Source organism: Scardinius erythrophthalmus, assembly GCF_964197995.2.
Source record: "Scardinius erythrophthalmus genome assembly, chromosome: 1".
Taxonomy (NCBI): domain Eukaryota; kingdom Metazoa; phylum Chordata; class Actinopteri; order Cypriniformes; family Leuciscidae; genus Scardinius; species Scardinius erythrophthalmus.
The window spans coordinates 44236755-44252178 of NC_138221.1; the positions used below are offsets into that span (position 1 = coordinate 44236755).

At 38.5% G+C, this 15424-nt stretch overlaps 1 protein-coding gene across 6 annotated transcripts; it reads left to right on the top strand.

Annotated features, from left to right (window-relative positions):
• Positions 1-1753: 1753 nt before the first annotated feature.
• On the top strand, positions 1754-15348 carry gtf2f1 (general transcription factor IIF, polypeptide 1). 6 transcript variants are annotated; one of them, XM_081377241.1, is made up of 16 exons: positions 1754-1982; positions 2214-2371; positions 2466-2629; positions 3254-3295; positions 3487-3533; positions 3659-3731; positions 3827-4020; positions 9735-9905; positions 10031-10239; positions 10315-10465; positions 10566-10624; positions 10733-10864; positions 11787-11860; positions 12010-12151; positions 13058-13190; positions 14583-15348. In XM_081377241.1, the coding sequence occupies exons 4-16, from the start codon at positions 3284-3286 to the stop codon at positions 14785-14787; spliced, it is 1602 nt and encodes a 533-aa protein (XP_081233367.1). In that variant the 5' UTR covers positions 1754-1982; positions 2214-2371; positions 2466-2629; positions 3254-3283; the 3' UTR covers positions 14788-15348. The 6 variants fall into 6 exon arrangements, with proteins under 6 accessions (XP_081233367.1, XP_081233369.1, XP_081233368.1 ...); XM_081377244.1 differs by lacking the exon at positions 1754-1982 and having other exon boundaries at positions 2091-2371; positions 11787-11857; XM_081377243.1 differs by lacking the exon at positions 1754-1982 and having other exon boundaries at positions 2085-2629; positions 11787-11857.
• The last annotated feature ends 76 nt before the right edge of the window (positions 15349-15424 follow it).

The following is a 15424-nucleotide window of genomic DNA, read 5'->3' on the forward strand; positions in this document are numbered from 1 at the left end:
AAGCGACTTGACTTGAAATAATTTTGTCAGATAAATATCTTCACTAAGTTTATTTTTATATTTATATATTTTTAAAAAATGTAAATATGAGGGATGAACAAAACACCATTTTCCTTATATTTTGATGGTTTAAGCAAACTTGTAGGGTCATTAAAAAATTAAAAATAAAAACTCTGCACATCACTTTTAGCCACTACTGTATTTGATGTGGTCAGTGCCACAATAGTGCTATTGAGACCCTGCTTACAGTGGACTGATGAGCTCAAGTCATCACCGGTGCACTGCTGCTTTTTTTCCCAGTCAGCAACAATGTAATTATTACTTTCCTTTCATTTCACTGCTATAAAATTTCTTAAAAGTCAGTTCGAAAAAGGATCCCTTGATGATCAAACTTTTATTGTTTGATCAACTCCGTCATCATTTACTGTAACTCCAATACATCATATTTTCATTGAAAAGTGCGTGGCCTCCTCCTCTCTGCAGCCATCTTGTTATTCCTAACTAGGTTAGGACAGAGCCATAGAGAGAAAGAGTTGCGACACTCTTTGATGTCGCCTCTATGGCTGTCACGTGGTTCATGTAAGCCCCAATAGTTCTAAAACATACGCTGGCTGTCATGTTCTTCTATTGGACAGACAGCAGCGATTGCATTATTGAACGGTAAATATAAAATAAAACACACCCCAAGTACTTTTTCAGCTGTTATTGCATTTTGTTAATGTCAGTTTTGCATTTGGAGACAAGTTTTAGGCTATATTTTTGGAGGGAAAAGCTTAGTGTTCATGTTCGCATGGGTAGCAGCACTGGCTTTAGCGCTCTAACTTTACTTTTCCATATCATTCATCTGATGATGGACGTCTCATGATATTTATTTTAGCACAACTGGGCTGTATTAGGCTATTGATTCACGTGATTTTGCTTATAAATTTTGATTCAGCCATTAGCCTACCTTCGTGATCACGCAAAGAGGTCTGCCGTGGCGGTCCGTTCAGAGTTCGCTTAAGCTAGCTCACTTCTTCTAATGAAAGTGGCCACCCCAGGACCACAACGTGAAACATTATCATGTTAAGACTAAGAATATTATTTTAATATTAAGCCATACACATTATCAAAACTATAACAGATTAAAAACGAATTTAAGCATTGTTGATACAAATGAAGGTTTTCAAATAAACTATTTTTATTAAACAATGACAGACAACAAAAATGTGTGCTTGTGTGAACAAGAAAAGCAAAAATCAGGGGCAGGTGATCCATGAAACAGACAGGACTGGTGATGGCCATAACAATCCTAGAGGTCCACCAGCATTGTTCTCACAAGCCGCCTCACTCAAGGCAATAAAACATAATGAAAAGTTAGTATATCCCAAAAAATTAAATTAAATAAAAGTTGCTATAAAGGTGGCAGCGATTCATTACCGAACTCTTAACTGACGAAGTCGCGCTAGCTAACTAGCTATGTTAGCAGGCAGTGCTTGAAAATTGGTTGAACCAACTAACATAAAATATAAATAATTACGCTGTGCATGTACAAATGAAGACCAGTATAAGCATCGCAAAGGGCCTCTGATACAAAATAGACAGTTGACAATTCAAAAGAGGTCGATATTTCAACAACTTAACTCTGGAACAACTCGACGTGCAGCAATGTAAGTGAAAGGGGTCCAACGCCAAAATGACAGTGTTTAGAACTATTCCGCTCTTCAAATCCCGGAAGTGGGCGGTTAAAAGCGCCGCCATTATTTACAACGGAGGTCTATGGGAGTGTCGCAACTCTTTCTCTTTATGGCTCTGGGTTAGGAGACCTCTTCAGCTCTCTTAAATAATTTAGGAGCTGAGACCTAGTCTTGACACTTAGGAACCTTTATGAATCATACTTATTCTTAAGTCTAGGAATAAAAGTAAAGTGACGACATTCTTAGAATTTTGAGAGACTTAAGACTAAAATTTTACTCTGAGTGGCTTCATACATACGGCCCCAGGTAAAACCGTAAAACCCTTAGACACTTGTTCAATGGTTCGCCGCTGGAGGGCGATCTCGTGAGTCCGCATGGTTCATGGTCTAACAAAGATCATCGCCCCCCAGCGGCGAACCATTGAATTTTCGAAACGTTTCGAAACAGTTATGGCGTTACGAAGCCTCGTTCAGAGCTCGTTTACGGAAACAATGTGAGTTTGGTAGATTGATTGATACTTATTTTTATTTTTTACAGTCTATGGCTCCGAACCACTGATTCGAAACAAAAGGTTTCGAAGCTTAAACGCCCATCACTAGCAGTAATTATTCGGTACAGCTGCAGGTGGCAGTAAGTCTCAATGAAACTAACGACAAGCTCAGAGAAGAAGAATCGTCGTTGTGGTGATTGTGTCTGTGAGTGTGAGCTGCTTCCATCTTATCCCTAATTTTGTTAGTGTACCTTTTTAAAGAGAGTTTACTATATCTATTTATCGAATTCCCAAATAAGAAACGATATCAGCAGCCAGACGAGGTGCTGGTACAAGTACAAGTACAAGTACGAGGTACAAGTATTGTTAGTGGATCATCGGACCTTCTCTATTTGTCCTGTTGAAGATAACTTACATCCGTTAATACATACATCAACATAGCACAACAACTAAAGATTTTACGGTGAGTTTAGCGCGTTGTCTACCTTAAATGCATACTCTGGATGTTAAATGAATAAAGTCAATGTCGGCGAATTCATCCACTGTAATAAAGATATTGAGAACATGTGCTGTCCACTGCCATTGTCTTTTAAATCAAGACTTATTTAAAGCGTGAATCTAACAATAACAACGTAAGGGAGCCAGTCTGTCATTAATGGGTTCATTTATCCTTGACCTCCTGACTGTTCATTTCCATCTTTATTAACGTTACATGGCTAACGTTAACGTTACTTAAAAAAAAAAAAAAAAATCATACCAACCATTGAAATGCTCATCACAATGTATCATGTGAAAATTACTATTTATCTGAAATTCAAGTTACGTTTTGTATGGACTAGGTAAGTAACATAATCTGTACCATATGCTGTGTACCTTGAAAAATAATAATAATAATAATAATAATACTTATTATAAAGAACACTCATGATACGAAGAATCCAGTCATATCAGCTGCGAAATAAAAATGATCTTTGTTTTAATCAAAGTTTTATTTTACATTGAGCGAGTCGCTTCATGTGGGCCAACATGTTGATCATGACCAGAATTTGGAGGCCTGTTTCAAAGAACTTGTTATATGTTCTTGCAGGTTATTTGGGGTGCTTCTTGCTCTGCAGTGATGACGTCACTGGTAAGTGCCTCAGCATCTAGTTGTAATCATGTCCAACACCAGTCAGATTTGGCAGAATGCAAATTGTGTCATTTTAGAAGTAATGTATACATTTTTATCTATAATATCATCAAACTGTACAGTTCAGCAGAAGGCTACACACTCTTAGAAGTATAATTGTCTCAGCCCTAAGAGACTGTTCTTGTTTGCAGGGGAGCAGCAGTTCCTCCACAACGGAGTATGTAGTACGAGTTCCTAAGTAAGATTTAAATTATTTAAATTATATTTTATATAATTTCAACTACAGTGATCTTTGTAAAAAAGAAAAAAAAAAGAAAGAAGGGTTTGATATACGATCTCAGGTCTTCTTACTTTGCCCAACAGAAACACCAGTAAGAAATACAACTTAATGGCTTTCAATGCTGGTGATAAAGTCAGTTGTTCTACATGGACACAGGTAATCTAGCTTTGGCCATATTTTCTTTCCTGTCTTTTTCCATTTGTTTTCTCTTTTTTAAATTGTATATCTATCCATCCATCCATCATGTTTAGGCTCGTATGGAGCGGGACATGAGCAATAGGCGTATATATGGTGAGGAGGAGACTCAGGATGGGGCGGCAGGCAGTGAGTTTGGAAAGAAACAGAGAGAGGAGTCAAGGAGAAAGAAGTATGGCATCGTTACGAAGGAGTTCAAGGTGGAGGACCAGCCCTGGATCCTTAAAGTTAATGGCAAGGCAGGAAGAAGGTACACGTCTCTGCTTTTATTCTTTTCGTCTAGTTGCCACTTTCTTGAGTAATTCCTGAGTGTTTAGCTACACGTTCTTAGAATGATTATGCTTAATAAGCAAATAATTGCTGTTCTGTCACCTTATTTGATGTTAAGGTCCTATAATTTCCACAATGTGGAAAACATGGACGGAATCGTGGAATCCAGTTATAAAAATAGAATTTAAATAGAATTTTGTGGAAGTTGGCAAAATTTGGATGAATAAATCAAAAGTAGGGCTGTACACTTAATAAAATGACAATTATGGACTAGTGTCTATGAATATTATACTGCAAAAAGACTGCAGTTTTTCCCATACATTGATTTATGTGTGGCGGCCCGCCACAATATCAACATTGACTGCCACAAATAGATTTCAATGCTTCCCATTCATTAACTGGACTGTGACACCTGAAAATATATTTAAACTTATCATAATAAAATAAAAGGCCTAGTCTTTTGTGAGTACTATGAATTTAGACATACTTTGGGAGGGACATACATTTAGCAGGGAGGTATGCGATTTCAGATGCACCTTGTCTGTTTGCGCTGTGCAAAGAGAAGTTCGCACTTGGCTGATGCAATCAGACAGTGATCAGCTCTGTGTTTCAGTTCACTGTGTGTGAATGAATGCAGTGAACTCTATCTGTGTTGAGTTTAGCATTCATTTGGGAACGTAGAGAGCACCAGTTATGCATTATTATTTTCACATTTGCATAGTTGACGATTACATAATTTCACTAGATTTGGAAAGAGATGCATTTGTAGAGATGCAACTTGTTTTCCGCCAAAATAAAAGCTTGACTGCAGTTTTCATCAGAATAAAAGCTCACGGGTTTATCTCTTGCATGCATAGAAATTAGAACAAAACTAATTATGAAAGTTTCATTTATTTTTCAGTGAATTTGTTTTATGATGCTTAATTGCCTAGTTATCTCCAAAGCTCTCTCAATTTTGTTGTAGATCATTAAACCGTTACACTGCAGTCTCTTTAGCCCCTTTCACACAGAGATTCCGGAAAATACACGGATAAAGTGACACGGGATTTGACCTGGGTTTGTTTGATTTTGGTTCATTCACACTGCCAGTTCACACACAAGCCGTAAAAATCCCGTAAAGACATGTGACATCAATGTGATTGTAATGTCTCAGCAGCATCTTAAGTTTGCTTATGAGCTGCAATTTCTCTCTCGAGAAACCACGCTTGTGCATTTTGTTCTCTGATTTGATCATAAACTTGCGCATTACGTATTGTTTCACTCGCTGGCGAAAGATCCCGCGCTTCAGCGTCTTCACACGACACGGCATTATTACGGCTTTTGTTCACACAGCGCGCGTTCCGGGACTGAACACGGCAATGATCCCGGCATCAATCCCGGGTCGTGTTTGCGTTCACACAGAAGGCACTCTGGCAATTTGCCGGCAATTTCCCGGGTTCAAAGCGCTGTGTGAAAGGGGGCTTTTGAAATCAGTTTTGTGAAGTGCCTTCGTGTGCAAATGCTGCCTGCAGAGGTTAGGCAGAGGCAACAAGTCAGCTACCTACGTTTTCGGACGCAGCCACTATCTGAGGACATGAACACATAAACGTCATCTCCACTGCTGCTCAGAGAGTCACTCACTTGACCAGTATTTCACCATTTCATTTGATAACATTTACATTTAGTCATTTAGCAGACGCTTTTATCCAAAGCGACTTACAAAGTAGGACTAGATTAAGCGAGTCATGAAGAGGCAAAAAACAAAAAGCAGCGCAAGAAGTGCTCCAGATACAAAGTTCAGGCATTATTCAGAGTAGCATAAGCCCGATAAGCGAGGTTTAGAGGGAAAGGGGAGTTTTTTTTTTTTGGTTTTTTTTTAAATGAGGTTAAGTGCTCCCGGAAGAGATGGGTTTTCAGATGTTTTTTGAAGGTTGTCAGGGATTTTGCATTCCGGATGAGGGTGGGGAGAGCGTTCCACCAGCATGGAACTGTGAATGAGAATGTTCTGGAAAGTGATTTTGTGGCTTTCTGTGATGAAACCACGAGACGTCGCTCGTTGGATAAAACTGGCATCTGAGACCAAACTGTGTTTATATCTGCTCCGCTTGAATTCAGATTTCGGTGGGAGCCACGATGAATGTACTTAGGTCGCCGGAGAAGTTGTAGCGATCGCAAATGTACTTGCGAAACACCAGTGACCGGGGTCACAGAGTGACGGAGTTGTAAAAGTTCAGTGGCAGAGTATTTGAGCATGCTGCTCTCCGGAAGGTTGAAGTGAATAGTGCTGTAGACTCCAAGTAATGCCAGTAAAAAAATAAATAAAATACTGCAAGGCATAATAGCAGATATCAGCCGATTTAACATCAGCCAACAGCAAACACATCGAATAGTGCTGTGTCTTTTAAAAGATCATCTCCTTGGTACACATCTGAGTTGCGCAAATTGAAGGCGTTAGGCAGGCAACTGGAGCGGAAATATAAAAAATCTGGTCTGACAGTTCATAGATTGATGTTTGATCAACATCAGATTGAGTATCACAATGCTCTCAAAGCTGCAAAAGGGGCATATTATTCTACTATTATTAGTAGCAACATTTCAAATCCCCGTGTTCTGTTTAGAATAGTCAATAATCTAACTAAACCACCCAGTGACTTTAACTATTCCACCATTGAGCAGTGTAATGAATTTCTCAATTTTTTTTCAACTAAAATTGAGAATATTCATAATGTTATTTCCTGTGAGGATGCTCCTGAGCTTGCTGAGGTGCATCCTCCTAATCTCTCTAGTCCAGCTTTTTCAAGTTTTAATGCTGTTGACTTTGATTCAATCTCTAAACTTGTCTTGTCAATGAACTCCACTACTTGCATACTTGATCCACTACCTACAACTGTTTTAAAACATTGTCTTCCTGTCATTTTACCACACATCACTGTTATTGTTAATGCTTCACTCAATACAGGGATTGTCTCTTCTGCTTTAAAAATGGCTGCGATTACACCAGTTCTTAAAAAAGCTGGGAGTGACATCACCGATATGTCAAATTATCGACCGATCTCTAATTTACCTTTTCTGGCAAAAGTGCTCGAGCGTGTGGTTGCTGGCCAACTTCATATTCATCTCCGTACAAATAGCCTTTTAGAAAAATTTCAATCCGGGTTTAGATCTGGACACAGTACAGAGACTGCTCTTGTCAGGGTTCTGAATGATCTCCTCGTTATAGCTGACTCTGGGGCTTGTGGCATTTTGGTCATGCTAGACCTTACTGCTGCATTTGATACCATATGTCACGGTATATTATTGGACAGACTGCAAAAGTGGACTGGTCTGTCTGGAACTGTTTTGAACTGGTTCAGATCTTACCTCTCAGATCGCTCCCAATTTGTCTACCTGGGTTCTAACAGGTCTCAAACTATTCCTTTGTGTCAGGGTGTCCCTCAGGGGTCAGTTTTGGGTCCTGTTTTATTCAGTATCTATATGCTGCCTCTCTGGCAGATCATTCAGAAGTATGGCCTAAGCTATCATTGTTACGCAGATGACACCCAGATTTATATCAGCTCTCAACCTGATTTTAATTCTTCCTCTTCGAAACTGTCTGATTGTTTGCTGGAAATCAAAGGGTGGATGAAACTCAATTTTTTAAAACTAAACTGCTCCAAAACGGAAGTCTTATTAATTGGAACTTCAGTGAATGTTGGTAAATGTAAGGATTTTAGAATCTCAGTTGACAATACCCAGCTGTCCCCTTCTGACCAGGTTCGTAATCTGGGTGTGATCTTTGATGCCCAGCTTACTTTTAATTCACATTTTAAAAATATAACGAAGGTGGCTTTTTTTCACCTGAGGAACATAGCACGTATCAGACCGTTTCTCTCTAGGCCTGATGCAGAGAGGCTTATCCATGCCTTTATCACATCGAGACTTGATTATTGTAATTCTCTTTTTGTGGGTCTACCAGCAAACTCTATTAAGAGGTTGCAATATATCCAAAACTCGGCCGCACGCGTCTTGACTCACACATCCTCACGCCATCACATTACACCAGTGCTCCAGCAATTGCATTGGCTTCCAGTTCAGTCACGTATTGATTTTAAAATTCTGATTTTAACTTATAAAGCTGTACATGGGTTGGCTCCGGATTACATCTGTGATTTGGTTACACCATCCATTCCTGCTCGTTCTCTCCGCTCTGCTGTCTCTCTCTGTCTGTTTCAGCCTCGTTTTAAATGAAAAACTATGGGGGGAAGAGCCTTTTCCTGTATTGCGCCAAAGTTATGGAATACTTTACCTGCACCCATCAGAAATGCTCCTTCGGTGGATTGTTTTAAGAAACTTCTTAAGACTCATCTTTTTACTACTGCTTTTAATTTATAAATTATTATTATTTTTTTTTTTTTTTTTTTTTTTTTTACACTTGTTCTGATGCAGTGTTGATTGTTTGATTATTTTGCTTTGTATCCTGTAGCGCTTTGAGTTTGAGAAAGGCGCATTATAAAATAAATTTATTATTATTATATTATTATCAGATACACACATAAACTCAAAGGTTTTCACTACAACCCAACACAATATGTTTGGTTTAACTTGAAGAAATTGATGTAACTTTTGGCCCTCTAGCAGTTAAAAAAAAACAAAACTGCATGCATTTTGCAGAAAAATATTGTTTTGTTTGTGCTTTGGCTCTGCATGACTGCAGATGAATGGGTTCTTTCTCATTACTAAAAAAAGAGAGAGACATTATCCTACTACTCATAAAACATTCATTACCAGGCTTAAGAGATATAACCAGTTTAGATGGAAAGGATCTCAAGATGACTAGCTGAAGACATACTGTAACTATAACCATTAATGGACACGGACAGAACTTCCTCGAAAATAAGTTTCAGCACAGCGCTACGACATCAACCATAATAAAATGACCCTTCACAATAGATAATGCTTTACAATGAACTCTGTTAGAGAGCAACATGGCAATTTGTGTCTGTCGCTTTTACAACATTTCAAATCCCTCAGTTCTCGCCATCTCCGAAAAGCCAAGTCAGTAGCGATTCTCATTTTATCACAAGCTCTGTCGCGTTCTCTTTTTGCCAGCAGACTCTACTCTGCTCAGTGTTTTTTTCTTTTTAAACGTGTGATCCCAATATGTACGCCATTTCCCATGAAAGCCATCCTGTCGGATCTAAAATATAAACACTTATAACAGGCTTACCATAGTGAATCAGGGTAAGACAAAAACATAAATAGTACATAGTGTACCTTTAAGGAATACCACAACATTATTCATCCATACTTTGATAAACCTCTGTTGTGTAGCATTTTGTTTGAAAGGAATTGTTCGTTTCACTTGATTACATTTTAAAAGATTCATTAATTTGTTAGTGTTATGCATTTATTTGATTACCACAATTTTTGATAACATATTTTTATGAAGTAGTAAAACAGAATCCAGACAAATGAAAACAAACAACACAGAATATCAGAAAGAAATCATTTTAACAGATTAAAGTTTTATGAATTTCGTTGATTAGATATCCCTTTTGATTATTATAGTTTCATTAAACCATTAATATGGAAAGCAGAAAGATTTAAACAGAAAACATGAAATTTGGGAAGAAATGAAACAGCATCCATACGGCCAAGTGTGTTTATTCATAGCTTGAATTGTGTTTGTGTTGCATTGCCTTTGGACAACACCTCATGTTCCCCTCTACCACTCAGATTCAAGGGTCTGAAAAAAGGCGGAGTCACAGAGAACGCGTCCTACTACATCTTCACGCAGTGTGCCGATGGTGCATTTGAGGCGTTTCCTGTGCACGCCTGGTATAACTTCACACCGCAGGCCAAACACCGCACACTCACAGCCGAGGAGGCAGAGGAAGAGTGGGGCAGGTGAGGGCAGGTTGAGTGGTTGCGTTCATGGGAATAACCCTGATGGCACTCCTAGACAGCAAGTTTGTGATAACTGTAAATGTGTCTAAAGCTCAAACATCACATCTACTTATTTTTGCATGTAGGAGGAACAAAGTGGTGAACCACTTCAGCATCATGCTCCAGCGACGTTTCCGAGAACAGGAGCGAGGAGACGAGGATGAGGAGGAAGGAGAAAAAGGAGGGAAGAAAAAGAAGAAGAAGAAGGGAGGCAGGGGTGGAGACCTGCGCATACATGACCTCGAGGATGACTTGGAAATGAGCAGCGATGAGAGCGACGGCAGCAACGGAGAAGGTGAGCAAGGGGTCTGAGAGGAAGAGGAGTGTCACATGTAGGACTTTCTGAACTAAATGTCTTCTTTCAATGCAGATGATGAAGCCAAGTCGAAAGGTAAAAAGGACAAAGGCCCCAAAGGCAAGGGAAAGAAGAAGAAAAAGGGCAGCGACTTTGAAGGATTCGAGGATAGTGATGATGGCGACTTTGAGGGCTTGGAGGTGGACTACATGTCTGATGAGAGCAGGTGACTCCAATGATGCACAGTTACTGTTGCCACATGCAAACAGCCCTCTTTTCATGGTCACTGCAGTCTAATCATTCTCATCTTCCTTTCTTTGCTCTAGTTCTGAAGAAGAGGAGCAAGAGAAGACCAAGCCCAATAAGGGAGAGGATGTCCCTAAAGGTTGGTGACTAAAGGGGTTTTCCCCCTTTGTTTGCAGGAATGTACTTTCATCTAATGCATATATTTGATTTGAGGCAACTCTGTGACACTCTAATGGCTTTCTTTCAGGAATTGATGAAATGTCTGAAAGTGAGGAGGAGAGTGAGGAAGAAAACAAGAATGAGGAAGATGCCAAGGAGGAAGAAGAGGAGGAAGATGGAAAGAAGACACCAGTGCAGGTGGAAAAAAAGAAAAAGAAAGGTAAAAAAATCACTCAAATTGACAATTTATTCATTGTATTTCACAGTGATGATGATTACATTTATTGAAGTCTAGTTGTGCCACGTAAAAATGAAAATAAAAGACTCATATTTTTTTTAAATTACAGACGCATTTAAAATGTTTAATTTAATGTGTAAAAATGTGTAACAGTAAAATAATAAACCACCTTAAAGCTGACCAAAAATAGACATTCATAACTGTTTAAGTAATGTTTCAAATTTTAGATAAATGCAATAGTAATGCATGAAATAATTTCAAATGCAACTTATAAAATGCTTTTAAAAAAGCATTACCAAATAGCTTTTCTTAGTGATTTATTTCTGTTTTTGAATAAATATTTCAATCATATTTTTTAAGTGTTACTCTTAAAGGGATAGTTTACCCAAAAATGAAACTTCTGTCATAGTTTACTCACCCTCAAGTTGTTCCAAACCTGTATAAGTTTCTTTGTTCTGCTGCACGAGGTGAGTAAACGATGATAGAATTTTCATTTTTGGGTGAATTTTCCCTTTAAGGCCCATTTACATAAAGGACAATAACTATAACGATAACAATAAAGTTCAACCTTTTTTTCGAAATGTAAAAGAATGGCAGAGCACACACCACAACTTTAATAATGATGACATAGAAGTGATATTGTTCCAGAATGATTTTTTTTCTATCTGATGAATGATAAAAACATTGTCAACAAATCAGAATCCATCCTGCTTTAAAAAGCATTTAAACAGCAGACGACAAACTGCAGTGTGCACTTAGAACAAACAAGGTTACCGTTTGCTTGTGTGGATGTTAAAATAGTTATCGTTATTGGTACCTTTATAGGTATTGTTCTTGGTATTAGTATTACTATTAGTATTGTTGTCTTTTCATTTTGTAAAAATCATTGTGTGTGTTGTTTTAGACAGCAGTGGCGAGTCAGACAGCTCCGAGGACAGTGATATTGAAGGAGAGGCAGCTTCAGCACTGTTCATGGTGGTAATGGCCTATATTTGCGTGTATGTGCGTGTGTTTGGGAAAGATAATCGAATGAGAGGGAGCGAGTGAGAGAAGCTGTTGTTGATTTTCTGATGGGTTTTCATGTGGATTTGTGGTACAGTGCTCTCTTGTTGTCTCCCCTCTCACAGAAGAAGCGCACCCCTCCTAAGCGAGGGGGTGGGCGAGGATCTGCAGGTAGTTCAAGAACAGGAAGTCGACCTGGCACACCTTCTATCGACAACGCTGCCACTTCAAACACTCTGCGTGCCGCTGCCAGCAAACTGGAACAAGGTACACTCAAAGAAACTTCATTTCAATTAAATGAATTACATGATATGATGATTAGTTAATTGATTTATTCATATATATATATATATATATATATATATATATATATATATATATATATATATATATATATATATATATATATATACATACATACATATATAAAATTGTTGAGAAAAGTAAAAAGAATTCAGTTACTTTAAATTATTATATTACACATTTTTTATTATATTTTTGTATTTATTTATTTGGTTTAATGCTGTTATTATTGTTGTTATTACTTTTTATCACACTTTGCAGTTAAGAGGATACTCAACCCAAAAATGAAAAATTTTCCTTGTACACACTAATACGTTTTCGTTTGAACGTGCATATTTTTCTCTTAGTTTTAGCCTCTGTCCCAGATATACATGACTTTCTTTATTCAGATAAACACAAACAAAGATTTTTGTCCCTACAACGCAAGTGCACTAAACCTCCAAAGTGTATGCGACGAATAAAATACATTTTTTTTTTTTTTAACTGAAGCATCACTTCCAGCCGATTGTCATGCGATTTCACGCTTGACATAAATGTCAGCATGTTGTGGCGTGTTGTGAATCTCACACAAGAAGTGCCGCGGAAGCACAGGACCGTTAGTCTTGAGCAGGTTTCACAATGAGCTTGCACATTTATTTTTCTAAAAACCTATAGTTTCTGTCTATCTGAAGAGAGAAAGTCATATACATCTGGGACTGCATGAGGGAGAGTAAATGATGAGAGAATTAATTTTTCCCTTCAAAATTCCCTTAATGCATTAATACACCATTACGTTATATTATCTGCCTAGTATCTTATTTCATCTTGTCTGTGTCTCTGCACTGCTAAGGTTTAGGCCAAGTTTTTAATTTTTACGCTCCTCTGTCTTAGGTAAGCGGCAGACGACAGTACCGAGCTCAGAGACTCCGGCTGCGAAGAGATTAAAGATGGAGCCCAGCCCTCAGAGCTCTTCAGGGAAGAGCACACCCCAACCAGTATCAGGGAAATCCACCCCCAGCTCCAGGTACTTTTTTCTTTTTCTCAAAATGGGCTTTCGCACCAGAGGAACCTTTTCATAGTTCCTAGAAATAATGGTGGAAGTTCACGGATTTTGCCATGTTTGCACCGCAGGAACTAGGTTTAAGATTTTAGTTTAAGGAATTCATTTTGGAGGAACTAATTTAGCTCCTTCTTTAGAGTCTGTTCTAAACCAGCACTATAGGAACTACCAGTGACATTAGTGTACGCTGAGTGGCCGAACGCCACTGTAAAAGCTGTTTACACGCACAGATTATAGCCTATATATTTACTCCACACACTAACTCTACGAACATGGAAAACCGTGATAGATGGGCCTCTTAACCTTAATGCTGAGGAGAAATTCCAACGCAACTTTGAGGGGACCAAGCCAAACATGATTATGTATTTCTGCTCAGCCAGCAACACTGGACATCTACCACATGGCAAACACTAGTACCTTTTCATATACTGTCTACTTTCTATGTATAACAGTTCTATCTAATGTATTAGCCAGGACTGTTAGACAGATCGTAAACTAATGAACACGGAGAATGCGAGCACTGTGCTCAGGCTTCAGCGCCGTCAAAATAAAGGTCCGTCGCGCCATCAAAATAAAAGTCACAACAATGTGGTGCGAATGCAACCAGGAAAATGTTCCTAAGGGAACCATCAGTTCTTGGGGAACCAACCTGGTCGCTAGTTCCTAGAACTTTCCAGTGCGAAAGCCCCTTATGTCAGCTTGAAACATAATTTGATTTATAGTCTTTTCTTACCAATTGTTATGTATATCCAAGTTAAACGGCTTCTCAAACAAGAAATAAATGTAGGCTGGGGCATGATTTTGTCCATTGGAAATTGATTGGATCGCTGGATGGTTGTGTGTGCTGTGACGTCATGCGAGTGACGGGTTGTTTCACCATTGCACCAGTAAATGGATCATCAGTGAAGAGATGTCACTGGAAGAGGGATGGGAACTTATTTTGATGAAAGATTCGGAGGGCACATTCATTTTGTTTCATGGTGAATTTAAACATTCCCTAGAGAGACTCTCCAGATTTAGACAATCTTCAGTTCACTTTTTCCCCAGCTATGGGTCCCATCTTTTCTCCTTTATCCTGCTGTGCAGTCCATTTCCTCTATTCAATGAAACTTGGACCCAGTTACACTTACATTAAACCACGCAGTGCTGTAGTAACAGTAACAGTATGCCACTGTGTGTGTATTACACCCATAATTCAGTTTATGCTAAATCTCAACACATCACACATCTCCAACATATTGCATTCCTGTTTTTCCCTCCGAATTGCAGACAAGTTCTACCATAGTCACAAACCATATTATGTCTTGCTTATTTCATCATGCATAAATAAAATCCATTCTTCCATCTCCCCCTTAGTGATGTGCAGCTGACAGAGGATGCCGTGCGCAGGTATCTCATCAGGAAGCCCATGACCACTAAAGACCTGCTGAAGAAGTTCCAGACTAAGCGCACAGGCCTCAGCAGCGAGCAGACAGTCAACGTGCTTGCCCAGATCTTGAAAAGACTTAACCCAGAGAGGAAGAACATCAATGAGAAGATGCACTTCTACCTCACTGAGTGAACCCAACCGAGGAGAGAGTGAAACACTGAGCGCCCACCACCAGCAGCCTCTCCTTTTAGAATACAGCTTATTTAGTTCAAGACCTATTTGGTCCGAAACTTCCTGATTTTTTTGCTGTCATTTTGCTTTTCATCATCCAGCATTTATTAACAGTAGTTCTTAAATACTGTTAATTGAGTTACAGAAGAGAGCGCTGGAGGTCTAAAGAGTAAAACGACAAAGAAAATGGTGATAAGGAAGATAGGAGTATGTTTTTGTATATTATAACGGATATTGGAAAGATGTGTTTGTAAATTTCACATGCCTCTTAATGACAAGTTTAGTATCAGAGAGACACTGGGTAACACCCTTCTTTCAAGATTCTTTTCAAGAAAACTGATGAATTTTGAGAGGGACTTTATCCAGAGAATGCAGCTGCATTTGTGGCTTTTATTGCACATTCATTTCTTATTTCATTTGTCTGCTTTTTTTTTAAACTGCACTGTTTAAAAGCTGTAAATGTTACAACTTTTGCAGTTTTTTTTTTCTCCTTGGTAGTATATTAAATTTGTTTAGAATGAATACCAGAGTTTGTGCTTATTTGTTATATATGCAATATTCTATGCAATAGTAATTTTTTATTTGAAGAAAGCCACAA